This window comes from Panthera tigris, chromosome E1 (assembly GCF_018350195.1).
Source record: "Panthera tigris isolate Pti1 chromosome E1, P.tigris_Pti1_mat1.1, whole genome shotgun sequence".
In the NCBI taxonomy this organism is placed as follows: Eukaryota; Metazoa; Chordata; class Mammalia; order Carnivora; family Felidae; genus Panthera; species Panthera tigris.
This window is the reverse complement of record NC_056673.1, coordinates 26,213,158-26,229,893: the sequence shown is the minus strand read 5'-3', so window position 1 is coordinate 26,229,893 and position 16,736 is coordinate 26,213,158. Positions and strand designations below refer to the sequence as shown.

The window sequence follows — 16,736 nt, the reverse complement described above, 5'->3', positions numbered from 1 at the left end:
TTGTTTCCTTTACAAACAGCAGAAGCTTTTTATCTTGATGAGGTCCCAATAGTTCATTTTTGCTTTTAATTCCCTTGTCTTTGGAGATGTGTCAAGTAAGAAATTGCTGCGGCTGAGGTCAGAGAGGTTTTTTCCCGCTTTCTCCTCTAGGTTTTTTTTTTTTTTTTTTTTTTTCAATTTTTTTTTTAACATTTATTTATTTTTGAGAGACGGAGACAGAGCATGACTGGGGGGGGGGGGCAGGCAGAGAGAGAGAGGGAGAGGGAGACACAGAATCTGAAGCAGGCTGTAGGCTCTGAGCAAGCTGTCAGCACAGAGCCTGATGTGGGGCTTGAACCCACAAACTGTGAGATCATGGCCTGAGCCGAAGTTTGATGCTCAACTGACTGAGCCACCCGGGTGACCCTTTCCTCTAGGGTTTTGATGGTTTCCTTCTCACATTCAGGTCCTTCATCCATTTTGAGTTTATTTTTGTGAATGGTGTAAAAAAGTGGTCTAGTTTCATTCTTCTGCATGTTGCTCAAGTCCAGTCTTCCCAGCACCATTTGTTAAAGAGACTGTCTTTTTTTTTCATTGGAAATTCTTTCCTGCTTTGTCAAAGATTAGTTGTCCATACTTTTGCGGGTCCATTTCTGGAGTCTCTATTCCATTGGTCTATGTGTCTGTTTTTGTGCCAATACCATGCTGTCTTGATGATTACAGCTTTGTAGTAGAGGCTAAAGTCTGGGATTGTGATGCCTCCCACTTTGGTCTTCTTCAGTATTACTTTGGCTATTCAGGGTGTTTTGTGGTTCCATACAAATTTTAGGATTGCTTGTTCTAGCTTCGAGAAGAATGCTGGTGCAATTTTAACTGGGATTGCATTGAATGTGTAGATTGCTTTGGGTAGTATTGACATTTTGACAATATTTATTCTTCCAATCCATGAGCATGGAATGTGTTTCCATTTCTTTGTATCTTCTTCAGTTTCCTTCATAAGCTTTCTATAGTTTTCAGCATATAGATCTTTCACATCTTTGGTTAGGTTTATTCCTAGGTATTTTGTGATTCTTGGTGCAATTGTGAATGGGATCAGTTTCTTTATTTGTCTTTCTGTTGCTTCATTATTGATGTATAAGAATGCAACTGATTTCTGTACATTTCTTTGTATACTGTGACTTTGCTGAATTCATGTATTAGTTCTAGCAGACTTTTGGTGGAGTCTCTCGGGTTTTCCATGTATAATATCATGTCATCTGCAAAAAGTGAAAGCTTTACTTCATCTTTGCCACTTTTGATGCCTTTGATTTCCTTTTGTTGTCTGATTGCTGATGCTAGCACTTCCAACACTATGTTAAACAACAGCAGTGAGGGTGGACATCCCTGTCGTGTTCCTGATCTCGGGGAAAACTCTGAGTTTTTCCCCATTGAGGATGATATTAGCTGTGGTCTCTTCATAAATGGTTTTTATGATGTTTAAGTATTTTCCTTCTATCCTGACTTTCTCGAGGGTGTTTATTAAGAAAGGATGCTGAATTTTGTCAAATGCTTTTTCTGCATCGATTGACAGGATCATATGGTTCTTACCATTTCTTTTATTAATGTGATGTATCACATTGATTGAATTGCCAATGTTGAACCAGCCCTGCAGCCCAGGAATGAATCCCACTTGATCGGTGAATAATTCTTTTTACATGGTGTTGAATTTGATATGCTGGTATCTTGTTGAGAATTTTTGCATCCATATTCATTAGGGATGTTGGCCTGTAGTTCTCTTTTTTTGCTGGGTCTCTGTCTGGTTTGGGAGTCAAAACAATGCTGGCTTCATAGAATGAGTCTGGAAGTTTTCCTTCCCTTTCTATTTTTTGGAACAGCTTGAGAAGATAGGTATTATCTCTGCTTTAAATGTCTGGTAGAATTCTCCAGGGAAGGCATCTGGTCCCGGACTCTTATTTGTTGGGAGATTTTTGTTAACTGATTCAATTTCTTGCTGGTTATGAGTCTGTTCAAGCTTTCTATTTCTTCCTGTTTGAGTTTTGGAAGTGTGTGTGTGGTTAGGAATTTGTCCATTTCTTCCAGGTTGTCCAGTTTGTTGGCATATTATTTTTCATAGTATTCCCTGATAATTGCTTGTATTTCTGAGGGATTGGTTGTAATAATTCCATTTTCATTCATGATTTTAGCTATTTGGTTCCTCTCCCTTTTCTTATTGAGAAGCCTCCTAGAGGTTTATCAGTTTTGTTTATTTTTTCAGAAAATCAACTCTTGGTTTCATTGACCTGGTCTGCTGTTTTTTTTAGATTCTATATTGTTTATTTCTGTTATGATCTTTATTATTTCTCTTCTGCTGGGTTTGGGGTGTCTTTGCTGTTCTGCTTCTATTTCCTTTAGGTGTGCTGGTAGATTTTGTATTTGGGATTTTTCTTGTTTCTTGAGATAGGCCTGGATTGCAATGTATTTTCCTCTCAGGACTGCCTTCGCTGCATCCCAAGGGTTTGAATTAAAAATTGAATAAATTATTTTTTATTTTTTTATTAAAAGTTTTTTTAATGTTTATTTTTAAGAGAGAGACAGTGTGCAGGCGGGAAATGGTCAGAGAGAGAGGGAGACACAGAATCGGAAGCAGGCTCCAGCCTCTGAGCTGTCAGCACAGAGCCTGACGCAGGGCTAGAACTCATGAGCCGTGAGATCATGACCTGAGCTGAATTCAGACGCCTAACCCACTGAGCCACCCAGGTGCCCCAAAATAATTGAATAAATTTTTTAAAAATTGGGGAGGGACAGATTTTTAATAGATCAAATATGGAAAAAATCATATTGACAGGAAATCTAGCCTTTTAATGCTTGTGTGTTTACAAAAAAATCTTTATAGAGGAGAATCTAGTTACTAACATAGTATTAATCAGTTAGTATCCTTCAATTTTGTAGAATGTTGGATTTAATTCAGTAACAGTAATTATTTATTTATCATTATCAGGGAAAAGACTATTCACAGAAATGAATTTTCCAAAAAATAAGTTTTTACATTTAAGCACATCTCCTTTGGCTGCTTAGGATTCTTTATTCTTTCATTCTTGATTATATTGAAGATTGTTGATTGTTTTTTGTTTGTTTAGAAATGCTTCAGCTGTTATAGAGTTCATGTTAGAGCTAGTATTTTCTAAAAGGAAAAAAGCTCCACTGTAGGCCTCAAGATATAGTGAATGGCCATTTTTCCCCACTCAGATGAACAAATATTATGTGCCTATAGTATTTAGTTTGGAAATACTTGCATCTTTATTATCTTCAAAGCTAAAAAGTTCATACGACAATGATAAAAAGAGATGCAAAATTTTAAATTTGTTTCAGATAAACCACCTATGGGTATGGACTCTACTTTTTCTATTTCAGAGCCTAGTATTTGGTTTGGCATTAAAATGTATACACCTGGATTAAAGCAGCAAGTGCTGCTTTATTAGTCTTTTCTGCTCTTTCCATGTAAAGCAACCCATTGCACTTAGGGCCAGACATAACTAAAAGCAAAATGTTAAGTGCTTATGTTTAGTCAGCAGGTGGAGCTCAGATTCTTTGAGTTTTCAAAAGCAAACTGACATTTTGCACTGAAAAGGCTTTCTTTGATTACAAAAAGTTCCACACGTGAAAGAGGCGAGTATAATACTAAAATTTTTCAGTTTTAGAAAAGTTTGATTTTTAATCAGTATAATTATTTTCCCAACCAAACAAAATAAAGAACTTTAAGGGAAATCCTTCTTTAAAATATTCTTCTACGGGCACCTGGCTGGTTCAGGGTTGATCTTGGGGTTATAAGTTCAAGCTCCACATTGGATGTAGAGATTACTTAAAAATAAAATCTTTAAAAAGTTAAAAAATTAAATGGTCTTCTTGTCAAATGTTTTTCTTAACTTCAGTTAAAAAAATGCAAAATCTGAAAAGTTTTTCTTATTTGAACATCTAGTACTTCTTACCTTATATTTCAGACTTGTTGAATTTTTAAAAGATTTATTTATTTAAAAAAATGTTTTTTGTGGTTTGACTCCCTCTCAGTTTGTAACTTTTTTTTTCTTCTCTTCCTGCATGGAATGAGATGGAAACTTAACTTCTGTTAAGTTTCTCAAATTCCTCATATGAGTGAAAACATATGATATCTGTCTTTCTCTGACTTATTTCACTTAGCATAATACCCTCCAGTTCCATCCACATTGTTGCAAATGGCAAGATTTCGTTCTTTGTCCTTGCCGAGTAGTATTCCAAGCTAACTTGAAAATAAATTATATATCTTAAAAATTTTTTTTAATTTTATTTTAGAGAGAGGGCGTAAGTGGGGAAGAGGGGCAGAGGGTGAGACAGAGAATCTCAAGCTGGCCCCATGCTCAGCGCAGAGCCCAATGCAGGGTTTGATCTCACGACAGTGAGATCATGACCTGAGCCAAAATCAAAATCAAGAGTCAGATGCTTAACCGACTGAGCCACCCACATGCCCCTAAAGATCTGATTTGATTTGATTTGAGAGAGAGACAGAGCACACACTAGTAGAAGGACAGAGAGAAGGAGACAGGATCCGAGCAGGTTCTGCACTGATAGCAGAGAGCCCAATGTAGGGCTCACACTCAAGAACCATGAGACAACGACCTGAGCCTAACTCTTGACAACTGAGCCACCCAGGTGCCCCTAAAGATTTTATTTTTTAAGTAGGTCTCTATACCCAATGTGGGGCTCGAACTTACAACACCAAGATCAAGAATGACATGTTCCACCTACTGAGCCAGCTAGGCACTGCCAACAGATTTTTTAAATTAAGAATTTTACATTATTTCTGTATGGTTTTTATTTATTTTCTCTGAGACTCATAAAAGTGTGAAATCTTCCTATCTAGATAATACTAGCGCAACAATGTACAAATTCCTTTTGATGGCTAATTTTTATTTGAAGTGAATTTGCATTAACTACAGAACTCAATTCATTTTGCATTAAATATAGAAAAACTCTCATAAAAAAAAAACTAAAAGAATGTATGTAAATGATTGTATAGGAGTTCAAGGTGTTTGAAGCCCTGCCTTATTTTTCTTTTAACTTAAAATACCATAGTGACTTTTTAAATTACTCCAGAAGATGATGATAGTAACACCAGCAGAGAATATTTTCTAAAAGTGAATATCTGATTTTGAATTTCCTTCTGAAATAAGTCATACTACAAAACACGTATACTTTTAATATGGTTCGAGGTTTTACAGTTTTCACATGTCATAGGTCAAATCATGTCCCTTACAACTTAATTGTTTATATATTAAAAAATATATCATAAATATTCAAATAGGACATGATTTGTCCATGGTAACATTGTTATTCCTTTCATTTCCAGGATAGTTTAAGACACATTTGGAATTGGGGGAGAAGAGGAACAAAAAAAACCTATGAGACTGGAATCTTGCATTTATTTTTTGTAAAGGGAGTCAAAGTTAGAAAGTTGGAATGGAAGATCGTGTTGTTTACAACTTCTAGTTTCTCTAAAATTAAAGCATAGGCAATGTTTGTGGGGAATTATGATGAAATTAAATTTGCCTTATTTCCCCAGTTATTCTAAACTGACAAATAATACATTTCTCCCATTCCACTCTACTCCCACTCCCTCTTCCCTCCCTTCAGTTGACAATCACTGCATGTAAAGAAAAATGGTACTGATACATGAGCAATACTAAGCATAATGTACATGTGAAGATTTTTAGGCAGGAAAAATATTGAGAATCTTTTTTTTTTTCCTGCTTAAATCCAAGTTAGTTAACATATAGTATAATAATGGTTTCAGAAGTAGAATTAAGTGATTCTTCACTTACATGTAACACCCAGTGCTCATGCCAACAAGTGCTGTCCTTAGTACCCATCACCCATTTAGCCCAGCCCCCTACCCACCTCCCCTCCAGCAACCCTTAGTTCTCTGTATTTAGAGTCTCTTAGGGGTGCATGGGTGGCTCAGTAGGTTAAGCATTCAACTCTTGATTTCGGCTCAGGTCATGATCTCACGGGTCATGGGTTCAAATCCCACATAGGCTCTGCACTGACAGTGTGGAGCCTGCTTGGGGTTCTGTCTCCTCTCTCTGCCCCTCTCCTGCTCGCGCTCTCTCTCTCTCTCTCTCTCTCTCTCTCTCTCTCTCAACGTAAATACATAAACTTAAACAACAACAACAAAAAAGAACCTCTTATGGTTTGCCTCCCTCTTTTTATCTTCTTTTTCTTTCCCTTCCCCTATGTTCATCTTTTTTTCTTAAATTCCACATACGAGTGAAATCATACGGTATTTGTCTTTCTCTGACTGACTTCTCTTAGCATAATACATTCTAATTCCATCCACCTGTTTCACATGGCAAGATTTCATTCTTTTTGATCGCCATTGTATATATATACCACATCTTCTTTATCCATTCATCATTAGTCAATGGACATTTGGGCTCTTTCCATAATTTGGCTCTTGTTGATAGTGCTGCTATAAACATTGGTGGGGGGGGGGGCATGTGCTCCTTCAAATCAGCATTTTTGTATCCTTTGTATAAATACCTAGTAGTGAAATTGCTGGGTGGTAAGGTAGCTCTATTTTTAATTTTTGGAGGAACCTCCATACTTTTTTCCAGAGTGGCTGCACCAGTATGCATTCTCACCAACAGTACAAAAAGGATTCCTCTTTCTCCACATTCTAACCAACATCTGTTGGTTCCTGAGTTTTTAATTTTCGCCATCCCGACAGGTGTGAGGTGGTATCTCATCATGGTTTTGATTTGTATTTCCCTCATGATGTGTGATGTTGAGCATCTATTTATGTGTCTGCTAGCCATCTGGATGTCTTCTTTGGAAAAGTATCTGTTCATGTCTTTTGCCCATTTCTTCACTGACTTATTTGTTTTTTGGGTGTTGAGTTTGATACGTTCTTTATAGGTAGACTTTGGATACTAACCCTTTATCCGATTTGTTATTTGCAAATATCTTCTCCCATTCCATCGGTTGCCTTTTAGTTTTGTTGATTGTTTCCTTTGCTGTGCAGAAGCTTTTTATCTTGATGAGGTCCCAATAGTTCATGTTTCCCTTGCTTCCAGAGACATGTCTAGTAAGAAATTGATGCAGCCGAAGTCAAAGAAGTTGTTGCCTGTTTTCTCCCCTAGGATTTTAATGGTTTCTTGTCTTACATTTAGGTCTTTCATCTATTTTGAGTTTATTTTGAAAATTTTTTTAATGTTTATTTATTTTTGAGACAGAGAGAGAGCACAAGTGGGGAAGGGACAGAGACAGAGGGAGACACAGAATCCAAAACAAGCTCCAGGCTCTGAGCTGTCAGCACAGAGCCCGACGTGGGGCTCAGACTCACAGACTGCGAGATCATGACCTGAACTGAAGTCAGACGCTCTGCTGACTGAGCCACCCAGGTGCCCCCATTTTTAGTTTATTTTTGAGCATGGTGTAAAAAGTGGTCCAGGTTCATTCTCCCACATGTCACTGCCCAGTTTTCTGAGCACCATTTGCTGAAGAGACTGTCTTTTTCCATTGAATATTCTTTCCTGCTTTGTCAAAGATTAGTTGGCCATACATTTGTGGGTCCTTTTCTGCTTCTCTGTTCTGTTCCATCGATCTGTATGTCTGTTTTTGTGCCAGTACCATACTGTCTTGATGATTACAGCTTTTTAATCCAGAATTATGATGCCTCCAGATTTGGTTTTCTTTTTCAACGTGGCTTTGGCTATTCAGTCTTTTCTGGCTCCATACAAATTTTAGGATTGTTTGTTCTAGCTCTGTGAAGAATGCTGGTGTTATTTTGATAAGGATTGCATTGAATGCATAGATTGCTTTGGATAGTATAGATATTTTAACAATATTTGTTCAGAAGAACAATTAAGAGCTTAATCCATTAGCATGGGATGTTTTCCCATTTTTTTGTGTCTTTTTCAATTTCTTTCATAAACTTTCTATAGTTTTTTCTATAGTTTTTAGTGTAGAGAATCATTCTATATACCCTAAATTCATATAGATTACTTCATTAGAAAAATTATCTAAGGTTTTTCTTAATACATAATGTCTTAAGAAACTAAATAACCAAAGTTTCTTCCCTGGGTTTACTTTTTCCTTAGGACTTTCTAAATGGATACGGCAGCAGGTTCAGTACCATTCAACCTTTGAAAGTGCAATGGAGTCCTTGGCTGAATTTTCCAAAAAGCACCAGAAAGTCATTGATGTATCCAAAGAGGACAGAAAGTTTATACAGGACAGTGGGTCTACACTTGAAGTGGCCTGTTTGAAGGACAATACCTTAACTTACTTATCAGAAGCAGCAAGCCATCTACCACCAGAAAATCCTAGGGAAGGTGAAGCAAAAATGTGTGTCCAAGAACTACACTGTCCTAAAATAACCACAAGTCTATCTCTACCAGGAGACATCATCTCCCGAAAGGACCAAGGTTTGAAAAGTTTTGCCTATTTACATTTGATAGAGAATTCTTTCATTATATCAAGTGAAATGATATATATTTTGCTATAGATTAATTTCCTTAAATATGTTGGCTTGTAATAGAAGACATTATCATAAAGTAATGAAATAGTATGGTGTATTGGAATGAGAACAAACTTTTGTCAAGAGACCTGAGCATATTTTCTGGTTTTCCACTCAAAACTTTGTCATTACCTAACTTTGTGACCATGAGCAAGTCACGTAACTTTTTTGAGTCTTAATAGAAAAAGGAATCTCTGGGACACCAGGGTGGCTGAGCTGGGTAAGCATTCGACTCTTGATTTCAGCTCAGGTCATGATCTCAGGGTCACAGGATCAAGCCCCATGTCTGGCTCTGCACTGTCAGCTGAGCCTGCTTGGGATTCTCTCCCCCTCTCTGTCCCTCCTTATCTCTCTCTCTCTCTCTCTCTCTCTCTCTCTCTCTCTCTCTCTCTCCCTCTCTCCCTCTCTCCCTCTCCCTCTCCCTCTCCCTCTCTCAAAATAACTAAATAAACTTTCAAAAAAAAAAAAACAAAAAAAAAAAGGAATCTCTTCATAGCTATCCCTTAGCTTGGGATGCAAAGATCTAATAAGATGATAAATATCACAGCATGGTAATACTGTACAAATGGCAGATGTTTTCCTAAAGGCTATATTAAAAATTGGTCTAATGTATAGATAACTTCTCTTACATGAATTTATTAGTTTAGGGAAGTGAGAGTCATTTATTCTGAATAATAAAAAACATTTTAAAATATATTAGAATATAATAGTCTGTGTCAGGGATTGGCAAACTATGGCTTATGGACCAATTTGGCCATCTGTTTTTGTATATCATGTTTAATGGTACAGAGTCACATCCATTCAGTTATGTATGAACTGCCTGGCTAGCTCAGTCGGTAGAGCATTCAGTTATGTGTGGTACACAACAGCAGAGTTTAGTCATAGTGTATTTTGCACTAGACCAGCACAACTGAGTACTTACATACCTTGGAGATGTTGCGGGTTTGGTTCCAGACCACCACAATAAAGCAAGTATCACAATAAAACAATTCAGATGAATTTTTTGGTTTTGTAGTGCGTATAAAAGTTATGTTTACATTATACTAATACTATAGTCTCTTAAGTGTGTAATAACATTATGTCCTAAAAATAATGTATATACCTTAATTAAAAAAACTTTATTGCTAAAAAATGCTAACCATCAACTGAGCTTTCAACAAGCCATAATCTTTTTACTGGTGGAGGGTCGTGCTTCAGTGTCTATGGCTGCTAACTGATCAGGGTGCTGGTTGCTGAAGGCTGGGGTGGATGCAGCAATTTTTAAAATAAGACCACTATGAAGTTTGCCACATCAATTGACTCTTTTTTTACAAATGACCTCTATAGCATACGATGCTTTTTGATAGTATTTTACCCAAATTAGAACTTCTTTCAAAATTGGAGTCAGTCCTCTCAAACTTTGCTGCTACTTTATTTAAAGTTTATATAATGTCTTAAATTCTTGGTAGTCATTTCAACAATTTTCACAGCATCTTGACTAGGAGTAGATTTCATCTCAAGAAACCACTTTCTTTGCTGATACATAGGAAGTAGTTCCTCTTCCATTGAAGTTTTCTTATGAGACGGCAGCAATTCAATCACATTTTCAGGCTTTACTTTTAATTCTAGTGCTCTCGCGATTTCCACCACATCTCCACTAAAGTCTTGAATTCCTCAAAGTCATCCATGAGGACTGGAATCAACTCCTCCCAAATTCCTGTTAATGTTGATATTTTAACTTCTTCCCATGAATCATGAATTTGTTTGATAGTTTAATTTTTATTACATATTTGAACATGAACAAAAACACATGAGAAGATTCACCCTCAAATGTAAATATTCTATGTGTATTTGGCCCCAATAATAAACCAGTTATGTGAAAAACCAGAGACTTGGGGTTTGGAAAAATAAAGATTAGAACAACATTTAAAAATTATTACATAGTACATACATTCTTGGAATTTATTTATTAAGTATCAGAATTTCCACCTGGTTTTCCATATCTACACTTATTTCTACCTGTATACCCACATTCTAACTCTTATCTCCACCCACAGGCAACAACTATAGCTCTAATCTGCACCGAGTTCAGTCATCTCTCTGGATCTTACCAATGTTTCCATTATTTGGTCTGACTTCATCCTTGCTATTTAGCAAATAGCAAAGGCCTATCAGAGACGGACTTGGCTGACACACTCCCATCTATTTCAAGCCACAGAATCCCAGTAGGACAAAAGATTTTCCCCCCTCTAGGCCCAATTTCTAGTTGTCTGTCATGACAGTAATGATTTCATAAACTTTTTTTCAAGGTTGGTCCTGACAGCATCTTACCATAGCTCACCTGATCCAGTGTTTTTTCTTCTCTGACTGTAGATTCATATTGAGCACTACCAATGAGGTCGTAGCTCATTACCCTAGGTTTCTGAAGTCTAAATTTCATAGGATCAAGGACTATTTGATAAAAAGGAAAAACACTATAATATTAATAAAAGTAGCAATCATTGCTTCATAGGATCAAAGCTGCCCTCGGATCTGGAGGCTGAATGGGGCTTGAATGTTTTATTTGATACTATGTGACTCAGAAATACATAGCTTTCTTTCTTTAATGATAGTGCCACAGAAATGCCCCTCTCAGTGTCCTGATTAGTACTCTAAGTGTGGTAATATGCTCATTTATTTCAATATTGACCTAATTTTTTTCAACTTAGCCTATGTTTGACTTTAGATCTGTTCTTGCCTTTGCAGAAATGGGAGTCTCTTTTAGCCAAAGAGAACATTAAGAAACTTGGGGGGCAGGGGGGATCAACAGAAAAATTATTCATTTTCTGTATTCTTAAAAAAAAAAAATTCTCCCCTGAGTTTACCTGTGAAAAGCCAATGAATAGCAATTCTTCATAAAACTGACTGAATTAAGAGATGAGAATGGACTTATAAATATAAGAGACAACCTCAAATTAATAATAATAATAATAATAATAGATTCAACCCCATTGTGTGTACATTTCCTGGAAAGTTTTATGCATTCCATTCTAAGCTCCTAGCCCTAGGTAAACAGACTCATAAGTGGAAATGTGCCATTTTCAGCACTAGAAGCAGCATCATAGTTCATTAACAAAATAATGCAGAAAATGGTTAGGTAAATGAATTTACAACATAAAATGTGTTGGTGATAAATTTGCACTAATGTAACATAAGTCAGGTTTACGGTATTTTTTTTTACCAGGAAGCACAATTGTAAACATTTGCAATAAACTACTGCCTCTCCCCAAAAAACCTAACTGACCACACAAACAAATATCATCATTTATGACCATAAAATCACGAAGAATTTGTACCACATGGCTCTTTGTTTTGGTCGTTTTGAGAGTATGACACGAGCTGCATTAAGTAGTTTCCCTGATTTCTCCATCTTAAATACTGCCAGTTCTGGAACTTCATTCATCCTCGGAACCTTTGCATAGAGCAAATCTGGGAAGTGGCAACTGACAGATAAAACTGTCGGATCATAGGTGTTCTGGTTTGAGACTGGACTGAACGAATTTCTAAACAACAAAGGTGGGTGAGGGACAGAACAGAGGCAATATGCTGCTTGCAGAGCCCAAGAGGAGTTTGAGACACGAGCAGAGAGCATCTTTTCAACAGCTGGAAGAAGCCTCCTCCAATTAGTAAACTCCAAAGTGAAGATAAGGGTGTCATCACTGACTGAGTCAATCCAAGAATTGCAGAGTAGATTCAGTGGGTCAAATCCAGCAAGCAGGAGAGATGGTAGCCATTCCTTATATTTTGTCTATGCTTTAATTGCATGATTTAAAGATTCAGAAATATGGTTCCACAATGCCAATAGACAACCTTTCTTCAAAAAGTAGCAAAATACTGAAAATTTCTCATACTTTAGGCAGTATGCCAAATGAAGTTCATTTAGTTGGGTTCCATATTTCAAAAGAATATTCACAATTCCAAAAACTCACAGTCCTTTTGGAAAGCCATACACATGGGAGAACTAAATGCAAAGATGTGGCACATCTAGACATCTTGTCTGTAGTCATGCTGGAGTAACATTTCTAGGCACTCTTCATGCCCTCCGAACACTGCAGAGTAAACGGGGCTCACTTTGTCTGGCCCATGTCACAAACCCAGTTGGTAAGTGGTATTAACAAGTCCATTAATGGTCCAATATGGACCATTCATGCAACTGCATGAATAGGTAACTGCCAATAGGCCTCATTACAGTAAAGATCAGGATCTGGCCCACTGAACAGCAAAAGCTCTACACATTCTGTGTGGCCCTCCTGAGCAGCAATGAATGAGGGAGTAACTTCATCCAATGTTTGACAGTTGACTTTTGCACCCGATGAAATAAGTATGTTTAAGCTTTCCAGCTTGCCGTGCCAAGCAGCCACAAATAAAAGTGTGATTCCAAAGTCATCCTGGCATTCCTTGTTTGCTCCTTTCTTAAAAAAGCAATTTTATGATCTCAGCATTTCCTGAAAAGTAGCCTGATGCAAAGCGTTGCATCCACACCCAGAATGGGACCCATTAACATTTGCTCCATGTCGAAGTGACAGGTTTAATGTATCTATCTGTCCATTTTCAACAGCTAAAAACAGTGGTGTGGTTTTCTCTGAAGTAGTGGCATTAGCATCTGCCCCAGATTCTAAAAGAGTGTACGGTCTTCCAATGTCCTTGACTTGCAGCAAGACGTAATGCACAGAAGCCCTGAACTGTCTTTATCTTAATGTAGTTTTCAGATGAATCTGCATGAATTAACATCTGTAAACATTCTACAGAGTTGTGATAAGCTGCTTAGGAAATCTGCATCCATCCCCTGTTATCAGCGACATCAACATTACGTCCCTTTTTGAGCAGTTTTCTTAAGACTTTAACATTGCCTTCCCTGGCAACAAGTCCAACCGTGGAGCATGTGTCAGAGTAAGCCTCTGTAAAATAGAGGCTCTCGGTGCCGCCACTTCTGCACAGAAAGGCCTGGTCCGAGGCGGGGTCTTCTAAAGTCTGCTCCCAGAGGCCGCTCGAATCATGAATGTTCTTAGTGGCATTTAGAATGGTGAATTCTTTCCAGAAGGTTTTCAATTTATTTTTCCCAGATCCATCAAAGGAATCACTATCTGCGGCAGCTATTGCCTTACAAAAATGTCTTTCTTAAAAAGAGTTGAAAGTCAAAATTACTTCTTGATTTATCTTGGTTTTCAATATGTCTTCCTCACTAAGCGTATCATTTCTAGCTTTTGACTTAAAGAGACAAAAGTAAATAAAGAGAGACATGTAACTCTTGGCACTTAGAGGTCATTGTAGGATTATTAATTGACCTAATTTCAATATTGTCGTGTCTTAAGGAATAGGAATGCCTGAAGAAAGGGAAAGAGATGGGCAAACAGCTGGTGAGGGGAGCAGTCAGAACACACACATTTGTCTATTAAGTTCACCATCTTGTATGGTATGGTTTATAGTGCCCCAAAACAATTACAATAGTGACATCAAAGATCACTGGTCACAGATGAGCATAACTAAAATGTGACACATAGACATGAAGTAAGCAAATGCTGTTGGAAAAATGTTACTTATAGACTTGCTTGATGCAAGGTTGCCACAAACTTTGAATTTGTAAAAAACACAGTACCTGCAATGTGCAGTAAAGCAAAGTGCAATAAAAGGAGGTATGCCTGTAGTTGCAGCAGATACAATATGATCCACAAAGCCTGAAATATTTACTGTCTGGCCAGGTGTAGAAAAAAATTTGCCAAACTGTGGTCTATAGCAGTGGATACCATTTTAATTATTTTAACTAATATATCATAATTTAATATATCAAGTATTAAATATTTACTTCATAGTATCTGGTGGGTTTTTTTGTTGTTATTTTTTAATAAATGTCATAGTAAATGCAAAGACATTGACTAGTAATCAGGAAACCTGAGTTCTAGTTGGGTCTGATTACTAACCAGTTTTATAACTTTAAATCAAATAATTTAGTCCTTATGGTTGCCAGTTTCCTTTAGGGAATTAATCTAGGGTCAGTTTTTCCTTATCATTGGTTAGTGAATTTTCAACGCAAATTTTTACAGTGTATTTCCTCCATCACTCAGCCCTCTTTCTATTCCTTTTTTACCCCTCCTTTTCTCATTCACTCCTAAAGTCCCTGGTGTGGAATTTGATAGTTTACTAGACAGCGTTATAACTTGGGCTCAGAATCACTGGGGACCTAGGATTCCTTTAAGAGTTCACATTTTGTGCTTTATGTTCTAAGATGAAGTCCTGCTACTGTTGGTTGTGGGCTCTCAATTATGATCCCTACAGTTACTTCATTATTTTTAACAGAAATTACTTTAATGTGACAATTATTATATTAGTTAGGAACAGGAAATTAACATTCTTAAATTTTTGTATTTATAGATGATCCTATATTATTGGAAGAGTCTGCCCAGACAATGAAAGCAGAAAGAATTGTGATTTCCAGATCGACAAGCCCAACCTTCAACAAACAGACAAAGAGAGTTAATTGGTCTAGCTTTAATTCTTTGGGACATTATATTACTGATCAAATTCTGACTGCAACACCTAAATCCAGGTCACCAGAGGACTGTGCCTCTAGCGCTTCCCCTTTTGAAACAGAAAAAGGATGCAAAACAGTCTTACCACTCACTGATAAATGTGAGTCCTCATCTCTGACGGTAGACACATCAGTTGAACCATGCCCTCAATCAGAAATCGTTATTTCACCAATAAAGATTGATGCTACTCTTCTTAAAGAAAATTATTCCAAACAGCTGTTCTATGAAGAAACCCTGGGTCCGGACATTGAATTGTCTCTAGTTGGTAAAGAAGCTAAACTTTCTACTTCAAATAGAGCTTCTGACACAGAAGCAGAGGATGAATCTATCTATTTTACACCTGAACTTTATGATCCTGAAGATACAAATGAAGAAAAGAATGAACAAGTTGAAAGTGATAGAGATAATAGATTGGCTAATAATTCAAAATGCATTTTAGCTGAAGATCTTTTTGAAATTAGAACTGAGAAAGGAGTCCCAAGAAATAAAAGCTGAGGATTGCACAAAGTTGAATAGACTCGTGAATATTAAAGTAAAATTGATGACAATGGTAGTAATATAAAAACAACTCATATAAATGAATTAGACCTGGGAAAAACTCGTGAAACAGATACAAAAGAATATTAAACAGTCTCCTTCCAACAAATAAAGATGTATTCCCTGGTGTTAGGTAATAATACTTAACTGTCACACACTAAAAATGTGTTGTCATGCTTGTATTAAACTCTCTTATAAATGACAATTTCTACACTGGATAAGTGGTATAGCTTTTTTTTTTTAATGTATTTTTCACTTTAACTCATTGTTATTACAGTGTTTTAAAAGTCTATTTTACATTCAGAATGTTTTATTATTTTCAAGTTTTGATAAAGAGATTCATACAAAATATTTTCCTCCAAGAAGTCTTCCTTAGCTGAATACAATTTAAAAATTAACCAATGTGAAAGATATGTAGTTTCCTAGGGTACTTCATATGTCGCATAAATATTTTTTTTCTTTTTTTTTACATTTATTTATTTTTGAGAGACAGAGAGAGTGTGAGCAGGGGAGGGGCAGAGAGAGAGAGGGAGACAGAATCAGAAGCAGGCTCCAGGCTCCAGGCTGTCAGCACAGAGCCAGATGCCGGGCTTGAACCCATGAACTGTGAGATCATGACCTGAGCCAAAGTCAGATGCTCAACCGACTGAGCCACCCAGGCGCCCCTGTCGCATAAATATTTGTATTTTGTAGTCCTGTTTTTATACATAAAACATCTGTTTAATACATAAAAATGAATAGCAGTCTAATCCAGTCTTATCTCAGTCTTGTTTCACTTACGTATTTACCTCAAATCAATATATTATTTTAGAAATCAGAGTTTTCTTGAAAAGTTTATTCCTGTATTAAACTGCCTACTTAGAGGGAATTAAGAATTAAGGAAGAAAACTGCATGTATTTTTAATTGATGTTGCTTTACATTTTTTCATTTGATAAAACACAATCAAGCACTGAATATATAGCAAATTATATAAAGTTACAAAATGCCAAAGGAATGACTCCAAATTTTTAATTCTAATTACTTAGCTTCATCATTGTAGAAAAAAGTGAAATGTTCTAGCATGAAGGTTGTAATTATGAAACTGTTAAGATAGAAAACTCCATATATAAATTTTATAAGTAAACCCAGACATGTAACTGCAGCTGAA

At 36.6% G+C, this 16,736-nt stretch overlaps 1 protein-coding gene across 1 annotated transcript in view; it reads left to right on the top strand.

Moving 5' to 3' along the window:
* The window catches only part of BRIP1 (BRCA1 interacting helicase 1), a 206,143-nt gene extending 190,446 nt beyond the window's left edge, over window positions 1-15,697 (top strand). Inside the window, 4 exon segments of the mRNA XM_042966252.1 lie at window positions 8,088-8,414; window positions 14,894-15,527; window positions 15,529-15,578; window positions 15,581-15,697. Of these exon segments, the coding sequence (XP_042822186.1) occupies window positions 8,088-8,414; window positions 14,894-15,527; window positions 15,529-15,578; window positions 15,581-15,678 (1,109 nt within the window). The 3' untranslated portion in view covers window positions 15,679-15,697.
* The last annotated feature ends 1,039 nt before the right edge of the window (window positions 15,698-16,736 follow it).